General features: G+C 36.0%; 2 protein-coding genes across 2 annotated transcripts; one reads left to right on the plus strand and one right to left on the minus strand.

Moving 5' to 3' along the window:
- Positions 1-13,668: 13,668 nt before the first annotated feature.
- On the plus strand, positions 13,669-19,098 carry LOC145770762 (spermatogenesis-associated protein 17-like). The gene is made up of 2 exons (XM_082582476.1): positions 13,669-13,977; positions 15,990-19,098. Exons 1-2 carry the CDS (start codon positions 13,817-13,819, stop codon positions 16,909-16,911), a joined length of 1,083 nt encoding a protein of 360 aa, XP_082438602.1. The 5' UTR covers positions 13,669-13,816; the 3' UTR covers positions 16,912-19,098.
- LOC145771085 (uncharacterized) lies at positions 19,095-24,874 on the minus strand. The gene is made up of 4 exons (XM_082582826.1): positions 24,713-24,874; positions 22,991-23,113; positions 22,317-22,536; positions 19,095-19,244 (listed from the first exon to the last, which is right to left on the minus strand). The coding sequence occupies exons 1-4, from the start codon at positions 24,872-24,874 to the stop codon at positions 19,195-19,197; spliced, it is 555 nt and encodes a 184-aa protein (XP_082438952.1). The 3' UTR covers positions 19,095-19,194.
- Positions 24,875-25,340: the final 466 nt, after the last annotated feature.

A 25,340-nucleotide genomic window follows, 5' to 3' on the forward strand; every position in this document is an offset into this window, starting at 1 on the left:
CATGACTAGGCCTACCATATTTATATTTTCATCGCCTAAAAAGAGGACACGTTTCGTCAGCAAGTAGAATTTTACGCTTGAAGAATCTTTTACATATTTTTAGATCATTACACTATAGGCATACGCAGCAAAAGTTACAAAAAAAAAAACAAGAAAACAGATTGACTGAACGTTTAACTTATTTTTTTTTCATTTCTAGTGCTTCTTCAAGACAACAAATGATTTTATATTTTTAAGAGTCAGCAAAAAATGAAAAAATACCTAATTTTTAGACAGTTTCAGTCAGATAGCAATGATCGCAAAAATCTGCAAAATGTGACAAATCAGGCGCGACCTCCAGGTTAAGCCTTAACTTATTTCAACTGAGGAATGGTCAGCCCGAAATTGTTAAATTATTTGCAAGAAATATGACTAAAGCAGTAGGCTGGACGTAACCGTTAAGATGCTAAAGCGGAGTGAACTAAAAAGCTGTTCCTTTGCTTGCAAAGCTGTAGGCCTATCCAATCCATGCCACCATTTCTTTTGCTGTAGCTTAGGTGTTATACACATTGCATTTTTAGACATTTGTTTCGATTTATTCCAAGAAACAAACCAACCAAACTGAGTTGGTAATCAATAACGTCTACAAGCGTTGTATCAATATAAAACGACTGTAGGTAAAAGAATAATTTTTTTGTGAAAGTGTGAGCATGGCCTTTAGAATGTCGTTTAATATCTTCCAGTGAACCAGGCAATGAACGTTCAACAACAGTTCCATAAAATGCGCCAAATTCTTGTAGAATTTATAAATCAGCATGTTACATTAGCAGAGATGGGCAAGATCACCAGTATTCGTGATCTTGAAGATCAAGATCAAGATCACCAAGAATAGGTGATCTTGAAGATGAAGATCAATCAATGAAAATCAATGAAATCAAAGATCAATGAAAAAGTCACTGAAAAAGTCACAAAATTTGCAATTAGTTTTATACTTTTTATTTATAATAAATAAATAAAAATAAACTTTGAACTGCATCATTTATTACCAAATTTTTGTCTGGTTCATGTGAGAGTTTTTATTCGTGTTACTAAGTAGTTTTAACTTTCACTGTATTATGTCAATGTTTATTGCATCATTTACCCATCTGGCAACCTTGACACTAAGTTCAGAGGTTTGCGGTCAGACAAACCGCTGCATACTCAGACCTTAAACAAGTCTTGGTCTGGTTGATTTGCTACAATAAACCACTTTACATGACCAAAGTCGGCTAAAGTCCAGATTTTTTAACACCGCCATTCTAGACTTTTGAAACATCTAAAATTGAGTCAATGAAAGCAAACATTTCTTTAAAATTCACACATGGAAATTGTGAACAAAGTTAAATCATTTTTTTATTTTACGTCAACATAAAGTACACGGAAGTTGACTTCTTTATTATGACCAACACAGAAAACTTTTTTCAATTTTGAAATGGCAACACTGACCAGATTGGATGGAGACTTTAAATCGTCTTTTGTTGGACACATATCATATTAACAGTGGCTTAATGTTAGTAGTTGCCACTAACTGCTTTGTACAGAACGAGTTCTAAAAAATGCCTCTATCTAGTAAGTAAACTTCAATTTAGTGATCTTGATCTTATTGTTCTTCAAGATCAAGATCACACAAAAAAATGTGATCTTAGATCAAGACCAAGATCACCAAAAAAACAGTGATCTTCAAGATTAAGATCAAGATCACGCCCATCTTTGTACATTAGTAGCCTATACAAAAGGTTTAGAAAACAAATAGCCTACAAGCCGTCGCTGAAACGTCATCAAGCAATATAATCCCGTTGAAAATATACGCATGAAAACTCAAATTGTCAAAAAAGAGGACATTTGAGCATTTTTTAGTGTCCTCGGAGGACAATTCATTTTTCTTGAAAAAGAGGACAAATCCTCTTAAAAGAGGACTTATGGTAGCCCTAATCATGACGAAATGTCAAACATGAATTTTCCACTAATTTCATACCGTTAACAATTTATCGTTGTTATTTTTGACTGGGTTCGACTTTCTTTTCGATGGAGCTCTAATTTTGTTGAAGGCGTGGTGAATGGTGTAGATGTCAATAATTGGTCGCTGCGTAGCTGAAAGAAGGGCTGTGGAGTCGGGTAAAAAAGGTACGACACCAATTCCTCAGTTTATAACTGGCCCACTCCGACCTCAGTATTACCAAATTTTGGAAAGTTGCCAGTTTTTTTTAATTTTTTTCTATTTTTTCTTTTTTAAACTTTAATTTCACTTTAAGTTTTCATAGAAATGGAAAAGGAGATTTTCATAATAACTAACCAGAACAATCACTTTTATTTTTCGGTTAAGTTGTAAAACTCAATACGGAAAACAAGAGATAATATTTTGAAAAAAAAAACATTGCGAAAAAAATATTGTTTTGTATCCAGTCGGAGTCAGAATCGTAATAGTTTTAACGATAACGTATATGACGTATTCTAGAAGGGTCCGGGGTTGTGCTCCTCCAGAATTTTTTTTCCAAATTACACTCAAATAATGGATGGCTTTCTGGAAACACTTTTAGGGTTATATTTGTAAGAAATTTATTAGCAGATAAACAGCCAGTAACTTATTAAAGGTAGCTCTTACACACAAACGGAAAAAAATTGCGCTAAAAATAGAGAACACCAAATACTTAGCTACACACAACCTCAAAAACTACACAAAAACCAATACAATACCCAACAGAGTAAGCGATTCTGAAATTGCTTCCACAGATTAGTTAAAAGAAACGTAAATCGCGTAAACTTTGCGCTGCTTTCTTCGTTTGTTTTTCACTTGTTTCTTCGTATAGAAAAAAACGAGAGCAATGGATGCGGTACGAATCTCTGCTTCCGTAAGCTTCCAACTTTTTTAAAATTAAAACCGAGTTAAAATCATACGGGGACATATGAGTTAGAAGCTGTTTTAATTCGAGTTTAAGTAAAGAAATTAAGAAATCGTTTTACTGAAAAATATCATCTTTATTTTTTTGAATTTTGACAGGGGAAGCAATGCTTCCCTTGCTTCTATTGAGGATACGCTTCTGTCTCCACCACTAGCCTGCAGGCCCGGATTTAGGGGGGGGACAGAGGGTGCAGGTGTCCGGAGCCCCCCTTTTAAAGGGCCCTTGACGTGAAAAAAATGTGACTTTGTATTATTATTTTTTCTTTTCTTTAAGCTTTTGAAGTTTCTAAAAAATGCTGTCCAGTTAATGCTACTGTAGACGCAGAGGCGCTCTTTCGCGCCGTAGGCGCAAAATTATTTTGCACCGGGGGCCCCCAATCTAAAAGTGCCCCGGGCCCCCAATTAGCTAAATTCGGCCCTGCTAGCCTAGCTGGGGATGTTGCTGCACTAACCATGTAGTGAACGGCAACGTAACAAAAGGGAAAATAAGTAAAACGTAATTTGCCGATGCTTGACGTTTGTCACATTAAGAACAGTGAAGCAGCTGACTTGATGACTGATGTGTTCTTTCGCTGCTTCCTGTCTGTTGTGATATCTAGATTGCTATGGTGCTATTCCATTCATATTGTGTATAATTGTACCGTGTTATTCTCGCAACAGACGAAAAAGAAGTTTTTTCGCTCACTCACTCACTCTCACTAACCGCAGCTGTGTAGCCTATGGGTGGATTACTGTCAACAGTGCTACTACAAATGCAATTAGGCTAATGCTTTCACGCTTCAATGTAGTCCATGCTCATGTTGCAATGTTGCATATCAATGTTTGTTATGGTTTTAAATATAAACATACGAAAAGGTATTAAATATAAACATACAAAAGGAACATAGGCTACACCCTACAACTGCCTATGTACGCAATTGTGTGGTATATGTTTCCCTGCGGGGAGGGTCGCTAGTCCTCATGCCCGTTGGTCGACGTTACCTTACATGCGAGAGTGGGAGCTCCAGATGTTGGGGGTGCTCAGCGAAGGCAAGTCGACCCTGATGGTCTGTCAGAAACAACTTAGGTTTGTGGTACGTAACGAAGTAAAACAAAATCCCGCAAACGGATTTAGCTGCTTCGTGCCACACCCCAAAGACGATCTATGTCAGCGCAACAAAAAAAAAATACCGTTGAAATTCTTTATTCAAAAATTTTCAACAAAAGCTTGGGCTAGTCGTGTTAAAATTAAAGCGATCTGTACCAACAAATAGTGGTTACGTGCCCGGCTCAAGATGACGTTGCGCTGGTTCGACTCTCAGGGTATGCGCTTGAGCAGCGCATTTCAGGACTGCTCTTCATTCAGCGGCACCTAGTAAATGAAATAATTCCCCGGCAACAACACTTTAACAGTCGGAAAACTTCACTCTGCCAATCTCGGTAACCGGCCCTGCGTCAACAGCTTCTACAAGTATGCGAAACTACCAGGAATAACCTATCAAGGCTTTGTCAATCCATGGATAAAGATTCAAAACCAACCAACGATCTAACATTTTCCTTGTTTGGCATTTTTTGTATTATTTTGGCTTTTAGACCCTTTTATAGTCTGGCAACTCTTCTTCTAAATGCTGATATTCAACAAGAACAAATCCAAGCTCTGATTCTGCCACATTGAGCCACGACTTACCATGCTTATTCTATCTTGTTTGAGTTTGGCTTATTTTTCACCTATTTGGCCTCATGTTGTTTGGCAGCAGTGGCCGAGTGGTTAGCGCTTTGGGCTCGCAGTCGAGAGCCTGCATGTTCGACTCCAGCCACCCGCACTTGCTGTAGTTTCTCTGGGCAAGAAACTTTACAATAATTGCCTCTACCTAGTGATCGATTTCGAATAATGGGTAGTACTAAATTTAAGTCATAAGTACAGTAGAGTAGACAACCGGAAACAGACATTGCCGTCGGCTGCAGCGTGGGTCAGGTGTAGGCTAGGCCTACGTCGGAAGGGGTACACCGCTGCATAGCGCTCAAGTCCGGTTTTCCGCAATGCAGGATAAAGATATGACAAACAAACAAACAATGTTGGCCTATTTTTTTGGTAAGTTTGGCCTTTTTTTCAAATTTTAGTCTGGCAACTCTGGCCACGATTAAATATTCAGGTAGCCACTTTAACAAGGAAAAATTCTGCCACTGCAATTGACTAGAATGCACCGCCAACCAATCATAAGCTACGTTTTCTATGACGCGAAAAAGAGCGAAAAGATGATGATACAAAGCAAATCAAGTGATGGATTTTCTGTCAGCTGGTTGGCTTAGGGCAGGAGTGCACAACCTTTTTGCTATTGCCGGCCGCATTCCGATTAATTCTATAAAGCACGGCCGCCAGTGAGTTTTAAATGATCTTTTTTTTCAATTTGCGTTATCTAAGAGAAGAATTTATTCGTTAATATTTACTAAACTTATCATACTTAGGCTATACCCAATAGTACCATGAAATATCAAACATTTTGAACTGAATTTATTCAATAAAAGTCTGCGACATTGCAACTCCCTTGATTTTGCATACGAGCACCGGTTAAGACACCAGTCTCAGTTAGCCTGATTTGTTCGGTACTCGTTTTTGTAGGTAGCCTACTTCATTCGTGAAAAGGCAGACTCACACTTTTCTTCAAATTTTCGACACAGATTTTCCTAGACTCGCCTTCCAATTTTGCATAATGGTGTGACATATGACGACAAAAATGCTGTTTTGCATTATTTCCTTTAACAGTTTTAACCACTTGACTGCATATTAGACACATCATAGTATGCGCTGCCGTCTCCATCATGAAATAACTCAACTCCCATTTGGAATTGAATACCCTTTTCTCCTCTGCTAGTGTTCTTTTTCTTTTTAAGGACATAATGCAATGTAGGCAGTGCCGGTCTTAGGGTATTTCGGGCCCTGTGGGGAATATGCTTTGCGGGCCCTAATGACAATGATCCAATTCAGTAGCGTAGCTAGGTATTTGAAAGGGGAGGGGGTTTTGACGGCGTGTTCGCCGAAGGCGACACCCAGCGTCTGGACTGGAATACCTCAGAAATTTTTGAAAAATTACTTTGAATTTAGTGCATTCTGAGAGCATGTTCAACAAAAATTTGGGTATGAATATTACTGTAAAATGGTGCTTGCCTCACCCTCAGCACTTGCCTCACCCTAAAGCCGCAACTATGACTTCAAGGAATGGGCTACCGGTACTTGCTTGCGAATCGAATTGAATCTTTTTCCATTGGAAATGACAAAAATTACTGCATTTTTTGAGTAGCCTAAATTGCGGGGTCCCCTAATTTTCGGGCACTGTGCGATCGCACGATTTGCACACCCCAAAGACCGGCACTGAATGTAGGCTACCGTTACAATGAAATTAGGTTGAGGAAAAAGTTTTGTCTCAAAACGATTTTAACAATATAGCCTAGCTTCAAAAACTTATGATGAGAATGTTTTTCAAGTTTTAAAATTTGAAATATTATATATAATTACAAGCTACAAGGGTATCCAGTGGTTCTAGATATCCCTGTATAATATTTAAAATACATTTCATTTTTATTAATGAAATAATTTTTTTATTTTAAAAACAGGGCACGGCCGCCAACACATGCTTATTAAATTACGTGTTAAAGGCCGCATGCGGCCGTACGGCCGCAGGTTGAACACCGTTGGCTTAGGGGTTAGGGCTAGAAAGTAGTTATTTCGTTGACGCGGGTTCGATTCCCACCATTGCTATTGCCCTTTTTTCTTCTGTAATTACCAAATAGAGTTCAAAACAAGCATTAACTCTGTGGCTGAGTGCTAGAAAGATCACAAGTGGACGGTAGCCTCTTATAACATGTTCTGATTGGTTGGCGGTTGCATTCTAGTCAATTGCAGTGGCAGAATTTCTACTTGTTAAAGTGGCTATCAAATATTCAAACCTGTGGTTTATCTAAGTTGACACTTCACAGTGGCCTAGTTTTTCTTCAAACAGTCCAACTAGGCTTTTTACTTTTTGTCACGTCACAAACAATTTCTGGTTCTTATCCCAGCAAAAATACTTGTTCCATAACCTTGGAATACCGGTACACTGAAACCATTGATAAGTTGCACTGATGAAGAAAACTACATAATAACTAGTGTAACAAAGCCATAATAAGCAGCAAAACAATAAAAAGTTGCAATAGAGTTTTTAAATACCCAGTTCCATACGTGTATGCTTGTTTAATTGAAGATTATTTCACTTCATTATTTATTTCCGATTCTTTATAGTCCTTACTAATTTATAAATAAAAAGAGACTTCAAAAGCCATGTACGGTTACCAGAAATTGATTTATCACTATGACGACTAGTTTGGCAAATTTTGCCTAAAATTACAGCTCAAGGAAAGCCTGAGAACTTAAAAATTCAATTCAATTCAATTCTAAAAAATATCTATTTGTTGTTTGCGCAAGGAGTATAATGATTAAAAGCATGTTTAACACTTGACAGAAACGCTAATTTGATTAGGCTGCACTGGATCTGAATTCTTTTTGATTGTATTTTGACAATCACAGATTGACAAAGTAAGCAGCAAAGATTTTGCTCTCCAGGTCTAAATATATAAATTGGATTAAAGAAAAACTTAGGCCTGGAGAATAGGTAATTTTAGACATATTAAGAAAGGAATTTAATTGTGGTCATTTCAGTCCAAAAATATTCGAAATTGATAAAGAATTCACAAAGACAGAACAATTCAAAGAAACCCATGTCAAGAATCCAAGTCTGCGGTTGCCGCATGTAGCAAACAAGCAATTGACTCGCCAGCCTCAGCTCTGAAAAAATAAGGATGAGGAAAGTAAATTATTATCCAGTGAAGCAATTGAAGTACAGTACGGTAGAAATTGATCAAACAATGATTAGTAAGCCATGTGGATTAATTGTTTTACCGGTACATTCTATTGTGTAACATCTTGTTTGCTGCCCATTATCAAATCCGTTCAAAGTTTGTCCTAAAATTTTTTGTTTTAAATTCAGTTGTTTTTTAAACTTTTCTCTATTAGTGTGTGTTGTATCAGTATAAATCAATTTAATTAAACCAGCGCAAGAGTTTTTAATGATAAATTACTTAGTTTTTGACATAAAAATCGAACGTTGGCCAGCAATCAAGCCTAGTCAGTTTTTAAGCAGGGCTGCCAGACAAGTTTGGATCAATCGCACATAGCCTAAATCCACAAAAGTGCTTTTTTTTCTTGTTTTTATTTGAATGCGAAGTGTTTGATTTTTTTTTAATTGATTTTAAATTTTGTTGCTTTATGTCAGTGGAAAAGTGACAAAAATTGTCATAAATTGTTATTTTGGGCTCAAACTTTGTAATGATACGTCGCCTGGATTTGATTTGTTAAATTTCGTCTGAAGAAAACATTATTGACCTATTGTGTTGTTCGGTTACACTCAAATCTTTCTCATTTACTAGTTTCAGGATTGTTCGCTAGTTTCATGCAGCCTAACAGGTCACACTGAGAGTCACTCAGCCATTTCTTTTATGACAGAACAATAGGCCTATACCTTTTTTTAAATTTTGATTATTTTTGTATTGTAATACTGTTACTAAAAATGTTTTTACTCGTATAGTCTTGTACTATTTATTGGCTTGAACTTTTCTCTGTTGCACTGAAGTTTAAACGCCCTTGCTACAAGAGTTTATTGATTTTAAAAGTTTTTCCTATTTTTAATCACGCGGAATAAAGTTTATATTTGAATAAAAAACCACAGGACTTCACTTGAGGATCGCAGCAGCACATGATTTTTTTTTCTTTCATTAATATTACTCAACATCAGCCTATCTTGTTTCAACGTAATTTGCCGATGCTTGACATTTGTCACATTAAGAACTGGGAAGCAGCTGACTCGATGACTGATATAGTCTTTCGCTGCTTCCTGTCTGTTGTGGTATTTAGATAGCTATGGTACTACTGTATTTTATTCGTATTGTCGCAATTGTCGCAACAGACAAAAGAAAAGATTTCTCTCTCTTCTCTCTCTCTCTTGTAAGCTTAGTTTAAATGGCAAAATCGTCATTTCCGTAGGGTGGCAATTGACTTGTAGACCGTATGGTCGTTTCGTTGTCTCCCAGTCGGTATGGGAACTTGTGTAACTTTGCATTGTGTACATTAATTGCATATTTCAAACATCTACCTATGTTCCTGTTACTGACAAATAAAACATTGATTGATTGATTGATACTGTCGGACAGGCTAAACTAGCCGATATTTTAAGCCAGGGCTACTCAACTAATGTTAGCAAAGGTCCATTTTGACAAGTTGAGTATTTTTGTGGTCCGGTGAATATTTCATATGCAACCACAAAAATTAAACAACCAGTAGCTTACGAGCACCAAAACACTCGTCAGGTAGTATGTAACACGACTTGGATTTTTGTTTGACACAAACAAAGAAATAAAAAGGAAAAAAATGTAATTGTGTTTCTTTGTAGTGTAGCTGTGTGTAGCGTTGCGGGGTCTGGGGCGATTAACGACTAACGATTAACCAAGCCCCCAGCTTCTTGGTTAATCACAAAAAATTGCTTTTTCTTAATGGAAATCTGTTTTAAGAGGCTCTAAAATATGGCAATGAGGTTATTCTTCCAGAAGCCCAAGGTCCACCTTCAACACCCAGAAGGTCCGGATTGGGACCGCGGTCCACCAGTTGAGTAGCCCTGTTTTAAGTCATCCATGCAAGGTTGCCAGCCTATACAGTAATACAATTTGGGTAGAGAGGTAACTCTTTTAAACCATAAACAGACATAACTCAGCAACAACACTACATTTAACATTATAAAAACAAAAAACAAAAAACGAACGTTTTCGGCTAGTCATATAGCCCTTTTCAAGCCTATAAGAAAATACATTATTAAAAGAAATGCTAAAGAATCATATAGTATCACAGCAAAAATATGGTCAAAGCTAAACATTTGAGAAACTGCCTCGCTCACACAAAATGATAACTGAAAATTACACAGCACAACGGGTCAAGTATTTCAGAGGTAAAATTAATTGATTGTTCAGACAAGGACTCAGGCAAATTACGCAAGAAAGACAGAAGCACAAGAGATAGTGGCACAAAACAAAGTAAATGCGAGAAACACAAGACGTGATAATTCAATCAAAAAACTGCTAAAAGGTAAGAAGCTCCGCAAGCAAATAATTGCCTGTTGAGCCCTGGGTTTAAAGATTTGATGATCAATGCCTCGTGAATCTTGGTGTCGAATTCGGACAAACACTTACGAACAATTTTGAAAGACTGCAAAGACGGTTCATTGTTAGAGCACGATTGGCAGTTTCTAATATGGTCTTTAATTGCACTGTTTTTATTAAAATTAGCTAAATTCAAATGCTCTCCCACTCTCGTCACCAAATGTCGTGTGGTCATACCAACGTATGACGATCTCGCATCATGCGAGCAAGTGAACTTATACACGACGTTAGAACATAAGCGGAAAGGAGTTTTAGACTTCAACTGAAAATAATAACCAGCTTTAAATGTTTTATAAACGGGAAAAATCTTAACGTTAAACTTCAAGGCAATAAATCTGGACAAACTTGTGGCAAAACGTTTGGATTCCTTGCCAACAAACGGGATTGTTAGAAAGTTTTTGAAATCAGGTTCCTCAACTGGAGGCGTAGTGGAAACCGAATTCAAAAATCCTCTAAGAACCTTGTTAAAAAACCAAGTCGGATAATGAATAGCACCAAAGTATGAGCGTAATTTATTAATTTCATTGTTGAAACAGTCATTGTTCGAGCAAATGTCGCGAGCTCGCGAGATAAGGCACTTGATCAAAGCAGATTTGTAATTAGACGGGCAAACAGCGCTGAAATTAAGGAAAAGATTAGTGTTTGTAGGTTTACGCCAGACCCAAGTATCAAATCCATTACCATTTATCTTGATTTCTACATCCAAAAAAGGTATAGTCTCCGTTGCTTTTTCTACAGTAAAATTTATGTTTTTAAATTTTACGCAACATTAAATTTTACGCAACATTTTAAATTTTACGCAGTCAATACGCAACATAAAAACATAAATTTTACTGTAGAAAAAGCAACGGAGACTATACCTTTTTTGGATGTAGAAATCAAGATAAATGGTAATGGATTTGATACTTGGGTCTGGCGTAAACCTACAAACACTAATCTTTTCCTTAATTTCAGCACTGTTTGCCCGTCTAATTACAAATCTGCTTTGATCAAGTGCCTTATCTCGCGAGCTCGCGACATTTGCTCGAACAATGACTGTTTCAACAATGAAATTAATAAATTACGCTCATACTTTGGTGCTAATCATTATCCGACTTGGTTTTTTAACAAGGTTCTTAGAGGATTTTTGAATTCGGTTTCCACTACGTCTCCAGTTGAGGAACCTGATTTCAAAAACTTTCTAACAATCCCGTTTGTTGGCAAGGAATCCAAACGTTTTGCCACAAGTTTGTCCAGATTTATTGCCTTGAAGTTTAACGTTAAGATTTTTCCCGTTTATAAAACATTTAAAGCTGGTTATTATTTTCAGTTGAAGTCTAAAACTCCTTTCCGCTTATGTTCTAACGTCGTGTATAAGTTCACTTGCTCGCATGATGCGAGATCGTCATACGTTGGTATGACCACACGACATTTGGTGACGAGAGTGGGAGAGCATTTGAATTTAGCTAATTTTAATAAAAACAGTGCAATTAAAGACCATATTAGAAACTGCCAATCGTGCTCTAACAATAAACCGTCTTTGCAGTCTTTCAAAATTGTTCGTAAGTGTTTGTCCGAATTCGACACCAAGATTCACGAGGCATTGATCATTAAATCTTTAAACCCAGGGCTCAACAGGCAATTATTTGCTTGCGGAGCTTCTTACCTTTTAGCAGTTTTTTGATTGAATTATCACGTCTTGTGTTTCTCGCATTTACTTTGTTTTGTGCCACTATCTCTTGTGCTTCTGTCTTTCTTGCGTAATTTGCCTGAGTCCTTGTCTGAACAATCAATTAATTTTACCTCTGAAATACTTGACCCGTTGTGCTGTGTAATTTTCAGTTATCATTTTGTGTGAGCGAGGCAGTTTCTCAAATGTTTAGCTTTGACCATATTTTTGCTGTGATACTATATGATTCTTTAGCATTTCTTTTAATAATGTATTTTCTTATAGGCTTGAAAAGGGCTATATGACTAGCCGAAAACGTTCGTTTTTTGTTTTTTGTTTTTATAATGTTAAATGTAGTGTTGTTGCTGAGTTATGTCTGTTTATGGCTATACAGTAATACTGTCTAACTTATTTTGTGACAAAAATTAGACTTGAGTTTGCAAAATTGATTGCCTTTGGTAGGTAATGTTGATCAGTTGTCACAAAGATTTGTTTGAAATTAAAACAAAATAATACCGTGTAGACCTCGTCATGTAAGTTTCTGTTTTGATTGAGATTTTGACTGAGATATAGTTTAACAAAAAACTTAAATTTAAGAATTATTTTGTATGAAAACAGTAGACATTAAAATAAGATTGAATTCATGAAATTTGTCAAAACTATTTAGAAACATGTACGGTATGGTAATCCTGTATACATCAAGATACTAAATCATAAAAAATACATTCGGCTAACTTATTATGGATGCTTTAAACCAAAAGATTGAAGTGTTAACTTATGTTTACTTGTGGCCACAAAAATAAAAATTTCAATTTTTCATTTTTATTCATTCAAATTGTTTGCAATAAGGTCACTACCGTATATATATAGTATAAATAACCACAGCCTCATGTAGGTGATAACACACCATATTACATTATTACAACCATAAAAAGATAAAGGTTGTTTAAAAGGTTTACGGTATCATAAGGTTTGTCTTTTTTGTTTAGTTTTTATATCTATAATTTTTTTGTATATTTTGTTATATATAAATTTAGGGCATTGAGAATCGCTTGCCACCATACACTCATAAGTATGCCAAAGCTGATTTTTCATAGATCTAAATTTCATCAAAACTGTGATAATATCCTATTGGACGATTAGCCTATATATACACTGATACTTTGACTAATTTTTTCCAAGGTTATTTTTAACTTATTTCAATATTATTAAATTGAAGTTAACTATAATAGTCGATAAATTTGAATGTATGAAAATGGTTTTGCATTTGCTTAAACTAGTTATTTAGCATCAAGCTAAGTTAAAATTATTTAAAAATAACTATGTTTAGAATAAAAACATTACTCTATTAAGCTTTTACTTAAAACTTGAGAAACAAATTTGCTTATAACCTTTTTAAAGAGCATGTTTTATTTTCAGTTTTCTTGAAGGCCGCATTGCGTAGTGGTGAGAATGTCTATGCGACATTCAAAAGTTTGTCGGTTTGACACCGCTCAAGAGCATGTGGCTGTGTCTTTGCAAGACACTTAAAGGCACGACTAAATAATAAAAGCAGCTAACTCAATGACTACAACGTGTGTATGTCTTTTCGCTGCTTCCTATTATGTCGTATTATAATCACAGTGTAGCTACAGCATACAGCTGGGGTTTTTTTTCGGTCATTTGTCGGTCATTGACCAATTTTTTAGCAAAATGTTCAAAAAACATATACTGTAGTCAATTCTGTCAAAATGTCCGAAAAAAATATAATTATACCGTAGTCAATTCGGTCAAAAAGGAAATACTTTCATCAAAAAAAATGACTGAAATAAATAAAAAATGACCGAATTTTACAGTATATGTTGTTAGGATGGGCACAAAATAAAGCATGATTATCATTATTAGGTTACAGCTCATTTATCTTCAAGGGAGATCACTTCAATAAAAATGCTTATTCTCATTTTTCAGGGTTTATTTACTTTTAATGTCATCCTTGTCATTTCTTTCTATTTTGTAGAAATTCGCTATGTGGTCTTATTGATGTTAGCTTAAAAATGGCCACGTTTATCAGATTGCTTCAGGGAACTTCTAGAGACATAGTTAAAGAAACGTATGAAAGACATAGACATGCAGACGAAATCAGGGCACTTGAGTATAGGTCAGCAGTGATGATCCAAAAATGGTATCGAGGAATCACTACAAGACAATACCTCAAGTAAGTATGGTAGCAGATGTTTTAGTTTTCTGGTGACGTGTGTTACAAGTTTCTTTATTTAGCTTGATGAAGTATAGGCTATTGGGTGCAATAGTACAAAATTTTTGCAGTGGAGTGAAACCCTAAAATATGAAATTCGTTAGTTGCACTGTCTTTCAAACACTGAATGCCTGTTTAAGTTAAACACTATTTGAGACATTATTATACCAGAAAACTGACATTTTTAACATTTCATTGAATTTTGATTTAGATTACATAAATTTTTATCCAAACAAAATATGAAGAATTTACCAAACTTTGAAATTTTATCGGAGGTTTTAACAGTTTGACACTTTTGAGCATATTTGACCTCATGCATTTACCTACACACTTGCAGATGTTCAGCTGAAGTTGTGCGAATTTTTTTTATTATTATCCAACAGATTTCCTGTACAAAAAAAGCTTTTGTGCTGTTATTATTTGTCGACATCATCATATGCATCAAAGCCGATGCAGCCTTTGACAAAGTAGATGTTCAGTTAGTAGATTTTTCCAGCGTTCCCTACGTCATGTACTATTGCACTGTCCCAAGATGTTCTTGGTTGGCTAATTGATTTATTATGTTTAAAGTTAGATAGAAATGTTATTCATTGTTTGCCATGTGCCAGTCTTCTGAGAAGGCGACTGTTCAAATAGAGATATTCATTTTTTCCTGATGATTTGTCTGAGAAATTTGAATTGCCTTTCATTTATATTGTTCATCAGTTTACATTTGTAACTTGATCTGTGTATAAAATTTGGAACATTGGTCTGTAAAACTACATTTTAGCTGCTTAATATTATGCCCATTGTCTTTGGTGAAGATCAATGCCTGGCAACCATGCTGGAGAACAGACCACACTAACAACATACCACACTGGTGTCGAAATATCGGAGGAATGTTTATACAGTAATAGTTAATTAGTAATAATATAACTATTACAACTGCATAGTCTAAATTTCTAGTTTTAGCCGGTGTGTCCAAACTGCAAGTCCTTGTTAACTTTTTTTTTTGAACAAGGAGCAAAGTTGCTTATATTGTGTGTCTCACTGAAGAATTTTGATTTACTTGCAAATTTCATCTCTGGATCAGTAATCTCTTTGTAGAAGATTCCGAACTTTGCAATCTTATTCTGAGTAAAATAGAACGTCTTATTGAATTGTCATGCAATATCGCACTGTTGTCCAAGCATGAAATGCAATCACTGTCATCATTCTGGACATCACCTTGATGTCGGTACAGTACTACATTGCTGTAAGGTTTCTTTTGAATAACTCCTATCTCGCATATTGTCAACGAACCAGCAGAAAGAAATCCCACTGATATCGAATTAAGTAACTTTTTGAGTATACCGTACACCAACATCTATTTTGTTTAGCAAGGTGTCATGGATTAGAAATAAAAAAATCTCATTTTTGAACATCATACTACTGATCTGTAATTCAATTCCTGGAGGTTTAACGGTTTACAAGCACAAAAAAACTGGTAACCACCGAGTTTGTTTTTGCCAAAAATGGCAATGCATCTGTTGTAGAAATCTATAGTGTCACTTGTCATGCACAGTTTTAGATAGAGCATGTAGCCTCCCGTATAACAACATTTGTGATTCTTTTGAGTCTATGATGTAGCCTAGATTGAACTGACTTTTGTGTGTTGCAACGTGATGGTTTTTGGTTCACTTTTCATTATGGTTTTAAATAAAAATAGTGAAGTACTTGTGTTTAGTACTTTTTTGGTATTGTGTCATTCAAAATAGGACTTAAAATTTTAGCAATAAAACTGTATCAACTTATCGTTAGGGTGTATCAACATAACTCTGAAAGAAGGTTTCAATTTCAAAAATTTTGCAAGAGATCTTGTAATACATATTGTTATATCCTAAAATCTGGAATACATTTAGATTTGAAAAAAATGCCTATCCTCCTTCCCCTTTATCAGTATGGAAATGTTGTAGTCCGTTTTTTTGCTTATTAATATGATGACTCTTTTTCAGACACTTGCACATGGCGGCCGTTATGATACAAAAAATATGGCGCGGATACCGAGGCCGACTCTTCTGTAGCATCCGGATTAGGAATCTTGTCATGATATTCAGGATGAATTTTTACAACTCCAAGGCTGTCGCCATTCAGAAGCGGTGGCGAGGATATTACGTCAGGAAATACATTCATAATTTCTACGCGAGAAAACGCTACTTGGAGGCACTTGTCATCAAAAACCAAATTATCAAGAGTGAGCTGGATGAGATTAAGGAGCAGCTCGACATGGAGGAGAAACGGCGTGAGCATGAGAGACTGGAGAAAAGTCTCCAGATTGCCGCAAGGAAAAATCACTACTTGGTCAGCACTTTTCAAAGACCTGGTGTTTATAATTCTCCGTTTCGTGAATATCCCCACGAAATGGAATTCAGGCTTCGCGCCGCGAAACCTCTGTCAATGAAGCCTCGAGTTTTCCCGAAGTTTAACTCTACAATTGTCGATGATTCCGCTCCTCCTATGAAACCCACTCCTCCTAAAGATGGCCTTCCTCCTCTTAAGGAAAAAATCCAAGGTCCTTTTAAATCTTTAGAACAAGTTCGAAGACAAAGGTACCAACCTCTTAATCCTACTTTGCGGGTGTCCACGGAGTTCACATCGTTGGATGATGCAAGAGATAAGATGAAACGGGAAGAATGGATAAAAAGAATCAGTGATCGCCCATTTCTTCCTTTTTCTAAGACTAAGATCGAGTACGAACCTCTGCTTCATACCCAATCTGATTTTGATCTCATTGACCAAGGAGATAAATTTTTTGTGCGAGAAGAGCGACCGGAATTGCACGTATCGAAGACACGGATGAAGACCGTTGTTTCACCCATTCCTGTTTTCGACAGATTCGGACAAACTTACACTAAAGGGACGGTCCTTTTACATTGAATTCACTTTATAGCACTTTTTTTGGCTAGTTATGTTTTTTCCTGTAATATCCACTCATTGATATGTCTTTCATCAGTTAGGAATGCATTACGAAATTTTTATTCAAAAACATTTCACATTTCATTAAATTGCCCTTTATAGATAAACGATTGGAAAGCTTTTTCAAATTAAACATATTGTTCATAAAAGTCGTCATTCTTTTTACCTTACAGACACTTTTGGCTACAGACTTGCACAAACTTGCTCATTTTTCATTTTCTTATCCCTCACAGCAAAACTCGTCATTTTTACATTAATTTAACGTCTGCATACGGGTTTTGCAGTCAAGGATGGCATGGCTTCGTCTTACTTTGCACAGTGAAGTCTTGTACCTTAGATCGATCCTTTCGGTTTATGGAGGTCTCGTAGAAATTTACGTGTGAGTGAATTACGTTTCATTTATTTGTTATTTTTTGAGTGAAAGTACGATATTGAGTTTTGCTTTTAATTTCTACAATTATGACAAATGTTTGTTACATACTTATACTGTATCATCTTGAATGAAATACATTGTTTTACTCCTTTTCTGTTAAATTACTTTTAATTCTATACATCAATGAAAAGCTAAACGAAAGTAGGTAGCCTATCTACTTTTGTAAAGGATGTAGGCTAAGTTTTCTTCTGCATCCAAATTTGTGTAGTAATGAAATACTTAGTATTGCAATGAAAAGGGGTGTGACGAATGCTCACCACGCCCTCAAACCTTAGCGTACCCCTTGGCAAAGCGCTTTACATTCGTAAAGTATTCCTAAATGTTACAATCAGGGCTGTGGAGTCGGGCGAAAAATATACGACTCCGACTCCTCGGTTTATAACTGGCCGGCTCCGACTCAAATCCGGATTCAGTGTGGCCATTTAATCTTGTTATTTTTTTAAATTTAATTTCACTTAGGTTGTGATCGAAATTGAAACAGTGACTTTCACAAAACCCACAAAAGCAAACACTTCTATTTTCTGGTGAAGTTTTAGAGCGTGAACAAAAAACATATTTTGAAAAAGATTGCAAACAAAATTTTATTGTTAATCATTTTGTATCAAGCCGAAATTGGATCGGCTTTTTTAACGACTCCGGATACGCCAAAATCCCTCCAACTCCACGGCCCTGGTTACAATTGCCCGATATTTAACCAATTTTATTTCTTGGATAGAGTAAGCGATTTTGTACAATCTTATCCTTTCTTATTGATAGATCCGGAAGAGTAGGCCGTGGAAACCTGCTAATGTACGATCACGCAGTTTGTAGTTTTTGTTATGTTCGTGGCTAGTCATTGTGAACATAGTTAAATGTGACGACAAATTATTTCAAACGTATGTTTAAAATTACGTTACAAAGTGACAAATTACTTCAGCACTCCACGCCCACACCGTGTTGTGAATTTTTTTTGTCTCATTTTTTCATTATTGCTTCACCGAATATCTCATAGCGGTCCATTTAAACGAGTTGTCTACAGATTGGATAAACCAAAAAAAAAACAAAAAAAAAACAGTTTAGCGCTTAGCATAGTAGACTAAACTGACCCTTGTTTAACGTTGTTTTAATGTTATTTCAGTATTTTTTCCACTTTTAACGTTAGCCTGTTTCTTGACAAACAAACAAAGTCTTTAATTAAGAAACCTGGCATTACTGCTGGTGCGGAATAAGCCAAAACACCACAAGATGTTGTAACTGATAGTCGTACATATTCTGACGTTTCGCCAGTAAGACATGGCTGACTTCTTCAGGAAGCTGGATGTAGGCCTACACCAAGCGACTTTTTTGTAACTTTTGGAAAGAAATCATCATCAATGTATCCTACATATAGTTCACAAATGGCTGCAAACTCAAGGTATTCGTGTAACAGTCTGAGTTTGTAGGCTTATGTGCGATTTCAACTGCAAATATGTTTCAGATATTTTTATTCATTTTATTGATAACGTATGAGTGTAATGTATATTCTATGATTTCTGCAACATTTCAATTCAAGCAAATGCATAACACACGCAACAAAAACTAATGGGGAGTATTCAATAATTTAACGCGCATTCTTTGTTGTTTGAATTCGCATCGCTACGGCAAAACTGCGATAAAATCGAGTCTTTAATCTTTTGTTTGCGACTCGGTTTAAAGCTTGTAATCATTTCATTGCTTCATAAATAAATCAACACATCCTGCTAAAAATGGGTCACGGGAATACTCATTACTCAGGTCAAGCAAGTTTAGACAGAATCGTTGTGCAGGAACAGCCGTCAGGTAACGTGTAGTGGTCACTGCAATATCTGTTCGCAAATGCTTTTCAGCCGGTCTTTGAGTGCATCTATAGAAAGAAAAACATGCTGAAATACTTGGTTATAAGTTGGTTCAAAAAAAGAACCTTGCCGTTAAAATTAATATTGACTTTAAAATACCATGCTGGTTCTGTATGCTTGATCTGTATTAGCCTACATTTCTACATATTGTTATGCATAAAAACTTTAACATTATGAAGCTCTCTGCTTTTTGTTTAGCAACAATTAGGTCCAAACTTACTGTCACGCATACAATTGGTCACTTGGCCTAGCTCTAAACAGAGACGTGCAGGTTCCTAGTGGAATATCTCTCGTGTTGAGGGTTTCCATTTCAAACTCCAAGTTTTTTGTTTTGTTATGCGCCCAACATATGAAGAGCTTGTTTCCAAAACCGCTTACATCCACTTTCGGTGATTTCGAGAAAACCACGAAAAACGTTTATGACAGTTTCGCTTGGTAAATGTAATGCGCTTTTGATGTCTAACGATGTATAACTACCTACTGAATTGAGCCATGACGTTTGTCCAGATCTAAGGAATATTAGAATGCTTAGAATCGCCTTTTTATAAAATTAGAAATGTGGATATAAGCGGTTTTAGAAATAAACTGGAGAATAAAAATTGCCAGAATGAAAGAAACCAATTTTTGAAACCATTTTTCCAAGCTGACCACCACTAATTCATCACCACAATCCAAATCCACTTTAAACAAAGCAAAAAACACAGTTATAAAGCTCAAGTAGGCTACTAAGCAGTCTAAGCACCGTTGGTAGCTGCAACAATAGGCTGCAAGCCTACAACAGTGCTTATCAGTGTTGCCAGATAGTAGATGCTTCAAACTACCAAACACATTTCAAATTTTGTCAAACTGACCAGAGACTGACTGTCAACTCACCAAAAATGTTTTCCAAAATTCTGCCAACTCGAAATTTTACTGCCAAACAACGTAAAATTCTGCCAAATCTCGAATTTGGTAGTGAAATTTACCAAATGGCAACACTGCTGCTTTTCACAAAACGATGACGATAACGGTTTAACAATCAGCGATATGTCACGTGATACAATGGCTTAATATGATTGGTTAACTGTGGATACAAGTGGTTTTGGAAACAAAGTGTGATGGCGCGTAAGCGGTTTTGGAAGAAAACGCAATATTTTGTGTCGAATTTGAAGCAGAAAGAGAAGGTTTTGGAAAAAAAGGAATGGATAGTAGGTACCTATGGTAATACTCTACCTAATGACACTCTAAACTCAATTTTGGTAAAAGTGGCGCCTAAGCGGTTTTGGAACTGGGCTCTTCATATAAAGGAAACGCATGAGAGTCTCAAAATGCTGAACAAATTCTAAAGTTAAGCTTTGTGATAGATTATTCAAAGATTTAACCTAAGGGTTCCAACTGTCCCAAACAGAAATATTTTGAAATAAAATTTTGATTGATTTAAACGCACAACTCTTTTGTGTTAATTTCGTTTCAAATATATTCACTCATAGAAGAAATTTCTTTGACCCAAATAAATTCACTTCGAATTCTCCTTAATTTAATGCGATATATGTTGCCATATTGTGAGATATAATTATTTACCATATTAACTTTAATGCGATATATTTATGACTAGGCTACGTATTCGTTTTCAAGAAAATCTCAAAAAATCGTAATGTGATCGTAATGAATGTGATCTAAATCCATTTCGTCCGGGCCATCTCAACACGTTAGTTTTTAGGCGTTCATGTTGAGCGTGTCTTAAATCTACGTTGTCAAAGCCTCAATTGAACGTGGCCTACCCTTTAGGCAAAAAGAGGAAACCTTTAAAACTCAAGCTCATGAAAATTTTCTGTGTGGGATACACCACTGAGATTAAGTAGGCTAGCATTTCTGGTTTAGGAAACCCAAGTAGGCTTATACTATGGTCGCTGATGACAGTAAAACTTGGTGATAAATAATTGATTGAAGGTAAAAACTAAAATATTTATTTGCAAGGTAGAGTCGGTGGCATAGCTATGAGGGACATCTGTAATTCTCTGTATTAGGAGTGCCAAATATTCGCTCTAAAAATTGATTGTTTTGAAAAAGCATCATGCTTTGTTTTCTCGAACACGTGTCGTGCGCCATTATTGTATTGTTTCCTTACCAGCACAAAATATGAACTTCACAAACCCTAACGCTGAGACAATAAGCTAGTTAGGCTACCCTACTTTAACTGCTGTCTCATAAGCAGAAAGAAGACTATTGTCATCAAAGAGCAAAAAAGTATCCTACCAAGCTGCAAATGTCCCATGGCGATAAAAATGCTAGCTACGCTACGATGTAACAGACTTTTTATTTACGGTACTTATGCTATAAACCATAGATTCCAAAATGAGGCATCAAATGACTGAAAATCTGTAGTTAAAAACTGCCTTAAGAGTATTCCGAGCTTAACTTAAGCTTTTTATAAGAACATGTAAAGAGTTTAGAAAACCGTTTGAAAATACGGTACGCCTAATCACTTTAAGGTTTTGCCACCTTTTCCTTTTGTTGGTTTTGTTACTGTATTTCTTTTTCACAATATCATTTCTTTTGCATTCTGACAAAGAAAAATAAATTGAATTGAATTGAGTCCAGAGGGATTTGCGTCAAGCGCTGAATTTCATTATTATGACTTTTTTTAAGTCAGTTCACCACGCTTTGTTTGGAGTTATGGTAGTTCAGTTGTAGTGTCAGTTTAATTTATGTCACAGTCATGATTTGATTCCGTTCACCACGTTCTGTTATAGTTAAGCATTTTTCGGTTGTAATTCCTTTTGAGTTAATGCGTCCTGATGGTTTGAAGATTTGTTTTTTGCAATATACTGATACATGTAGACATGCAGACATCATTCTCGGTCCTCGGATCATCCCCACCACTGATGTGCTCGGGATGTTGCTGAAATAGCTAGGTATAATTGCAGGTGCTTTGGACTACTCGACGTCCGCTACAGACCGTTGGTGGAGTTTTACAACTAAGCCAGATAGCCTTCTCAACCGCTACATGTGCATTGTAGTGATATTGCGTTTTGACTTAGCTACATTAGAATTAATAACCTAGGCTACTTATAGGTAGTTCAGCAAAAATATTTTCTAACCTGCAATTACAATCAATGTTGCATCGTTTATTTCTTCTGGTGCATTATTTAGAGAGGCTTCTCTTGACCCCATATTCCGTTTGCTTAACAAGTGATGCAAACTATGATCATGATCTTCGTGGTCTCCATGTTCGTCATGATGAAGTTCTTCTGCGAAACCCCAATCATCAGCAGTCACGGAACGTTTTCCCATGAGACCATAAAATCCATCATCTTGTCTCTGGAAAAAATTTCACAAGTTTTCAAAGTGGCATCATGATAAACTTATTGCAATACAATGCGCAAAGAAAATTAACCTTAAGGCAGAGATGGGAAAGATCAAGATCATTAAGAATATAAGTTATGGTCGAAGATAAAGATCAGGTCACAAAAACGATCACGGCTGTAATGTCGGCTTAGCTTATAAAGTGTGTTTTTAGTGAAAAATCTGAGAGCAGTTTACTCTTCCCTGAAATGATAAGTGTGAATTCATCACTAAAGAGCCCACTAGTGGATTTGGGGTGGAGGAGTCCAAAATAGTGCTCACACGGCCCTGCCCACTTGTTTTTTTTTGGAAAAATATATTTGGGCATAAGAACTACTAAAATTTGTTAATAAAATCTCTTCTAATGGGTTGGTTAGTAAGCCTGTTTGCAATTAAATTTTTGATACGTTTTACTACAACACTCTGTTACCTTCTCGTCTTCATCTGCAGGATCAGGATTCATAGCTTCATCCGGGTTGTCAATGTCTGAACTCTTTGCTCTGGGCACAGCCAATACGGCCTTCAGTAAGCGCGCTCTTTGTGGTAGAATATCCTAAATTAAAAATATGTAGGCTATGTAGTGTATTACGGGGGTGTATTAGCCTGCAAATGACATGTCAAGTTGATATTAAAGCTACCATAGACTATAGCGTAAAATAGCAAGTAAAACGTTTTCCAAAACCTTATTTCGAAAGTTTAGTAGCTTATTAGCCTACGTTAACACTTGGTTAGCAGATGCTTTGTCTACTCTATAGCTGGATCGTCCCTCAAGGTTACTTAAAAACAGTGACGTTCGGTGGCTTAAACCGTTGGGAAAGCAAAGTGGAAATATGCTGCAGCAAGGTATTAGGCACGAAGGGCGTAACCGTCGGGCGAAGTCCGAAGGCGTGTTGTCGAAGGCAACACTTCCAGCAGGGGTCTGTGGGGCCTCCCCCAGAAATTTTTGAATCTTTTGAATTTTTTTGAAATTTTTGGAATTTTTTTTGCAAAACGGGTGAGGATTGGATAAAACGAAGGCGTTTTTTGACGTTTTTGAACGTAGGGAAAGCAACTTTGAAAGTTGATTTCCCTAGAGCCTTAGTGGTGGTTTCTGATAGGAGCGTTTGCGTTAATTGGCACTTATAGGCAAGACATGCAGTTTGGTGAGGACTTAGACTACTCACAAGCGTTACGAGTAATTCTAGTCACGAACACAATAATTTTCCAGTTAAAATAGACGTGATAAAAATAATATGAAGTTAAACCTAGAATTTAGTCATTATATTTTTCATAGTTTTCGCTCAGGTAAGCACTGCTTTCCTTGCTTTCCCTCACCGATCGTCACTGCTTAAAAATTCTTTCAAATTTAGGAAGCTTGTATCATTCAAGTCTCCCTATCCTTTTCTAAGACTTCTTTTAACTTTTTGAAGCTTATTTGATTTTCTTTTTAAAGGAATAAAAATAGTTCTTTACAAAAACCAAACGATAGCAGCAAAAGATCTCAGCCATCCGGACGGCATTAACAAAAAACTGAAGTGATTAAAATAAAACAGTGCAACGATACTGGCTTTACCTTTGAGTAGGCGCCTTCCCGCAGGTAAAGCGCTAACGAATTAGGTGACGCGTGCGCAGAAACAATTAAGCAAATGAGCCTCTGGAAAAATAGCCTAGGCTACATGCCTTTTCATAGGAGATAGCCTAGGCTTAAAATACACCTAGATTTGCGCATTTACACTTAAAATTGCTTAACTTAAACCCTCAAATTTAACAAAGTCTTTTTAAAGTAAATCCCCTTTTCAAAAAGAAAAAAAGTTACAAATTCAGTTAAATAAAATTCAAAGAGAATCACGAAACACCATCTTTGGCAATATTGTCTTCTGGCGGCTTGCAAGCATCAAAATTCATGTTGAATTTTTTTATGAGTAAAAATTACTTTCGCCTACTGTTGTAAAAGTATTTTTTTCATGGCCTTCTATTGGATTTCAGCTTCATGTTCAATATTCCTGAGCAGGTTAGGGAATTTATATAGAAATTAAGCTTATAAAAAGCAAAGCGGTTTTAGAGCTGCAAAGCGTGCATTTGGGCAAGGCCATAAAATTCCCTGCATGTTTACTGCAAAACTTTAAAGAAGAAATTAACTTGCTCAAGCTAGCCTAGGCTATACTTTACTTACAATGCTTGGGTTGACAAGTAGTTTGCAGAAGGTGATAACATCCACTTCGTCATGGTTGACTGCACCTGCTCGGTTCTGGTTGGTTAAGTGGGCTGCTTGAGAAGAACAACAGAACAAGGATAGGATCACCGCCAATGATAACATCACATTCAAAACTACCATTTTATTATATCACTATGTTTTGTCCAACAAATTAAGCAACAATAAAAACAAAGGAAGTTGAAAAATTAACTTACCTACCGTAGTTTAATTGTACCGGTAATAAACTTGTCAAAGCATATGCCTACACAATGTTTCAATTTGCCACTTAAAGTTATTTAAAATGGGTTTGCTTTTCGTGGAAAAGAATAACTTTTTCTGCTTAAAAAGCTGTTCAAAATGAAGTGAAACAAAATTCTTCACAAAGATACTCATTCCAAAGAAAATAAAATTGATACAAAGAATTGTGCATCGCATTTATAATTTTTTTTGTTAAAAATGTTTAAATAAATACACGTAGGCTTACATACAGCAGCGTAGCGTCTCCCTTCTTAATCATTTTGAAGTTGCAGTAAAAGCTTTCATTTTTATTCGAAAAAATTTTTTTTTCATAACGTTGATTAGAAAATTTTCCGAATTATAAAGTATC

This window comes from Aplidium turbinatum, chromosome 5 (genome assembly GCF_918807975.1).
Source record: "Aplidium turbinatum chromosome 5, kaAplTurb1.1, whole genome shotgun sequence".
Lineage (NCBI taxonomy): Eukaryota > Metazoa > Chordata > Ascidiacea > Aplousobranchia > Polyclinidae > Aplidium > Aplidium turbinatum.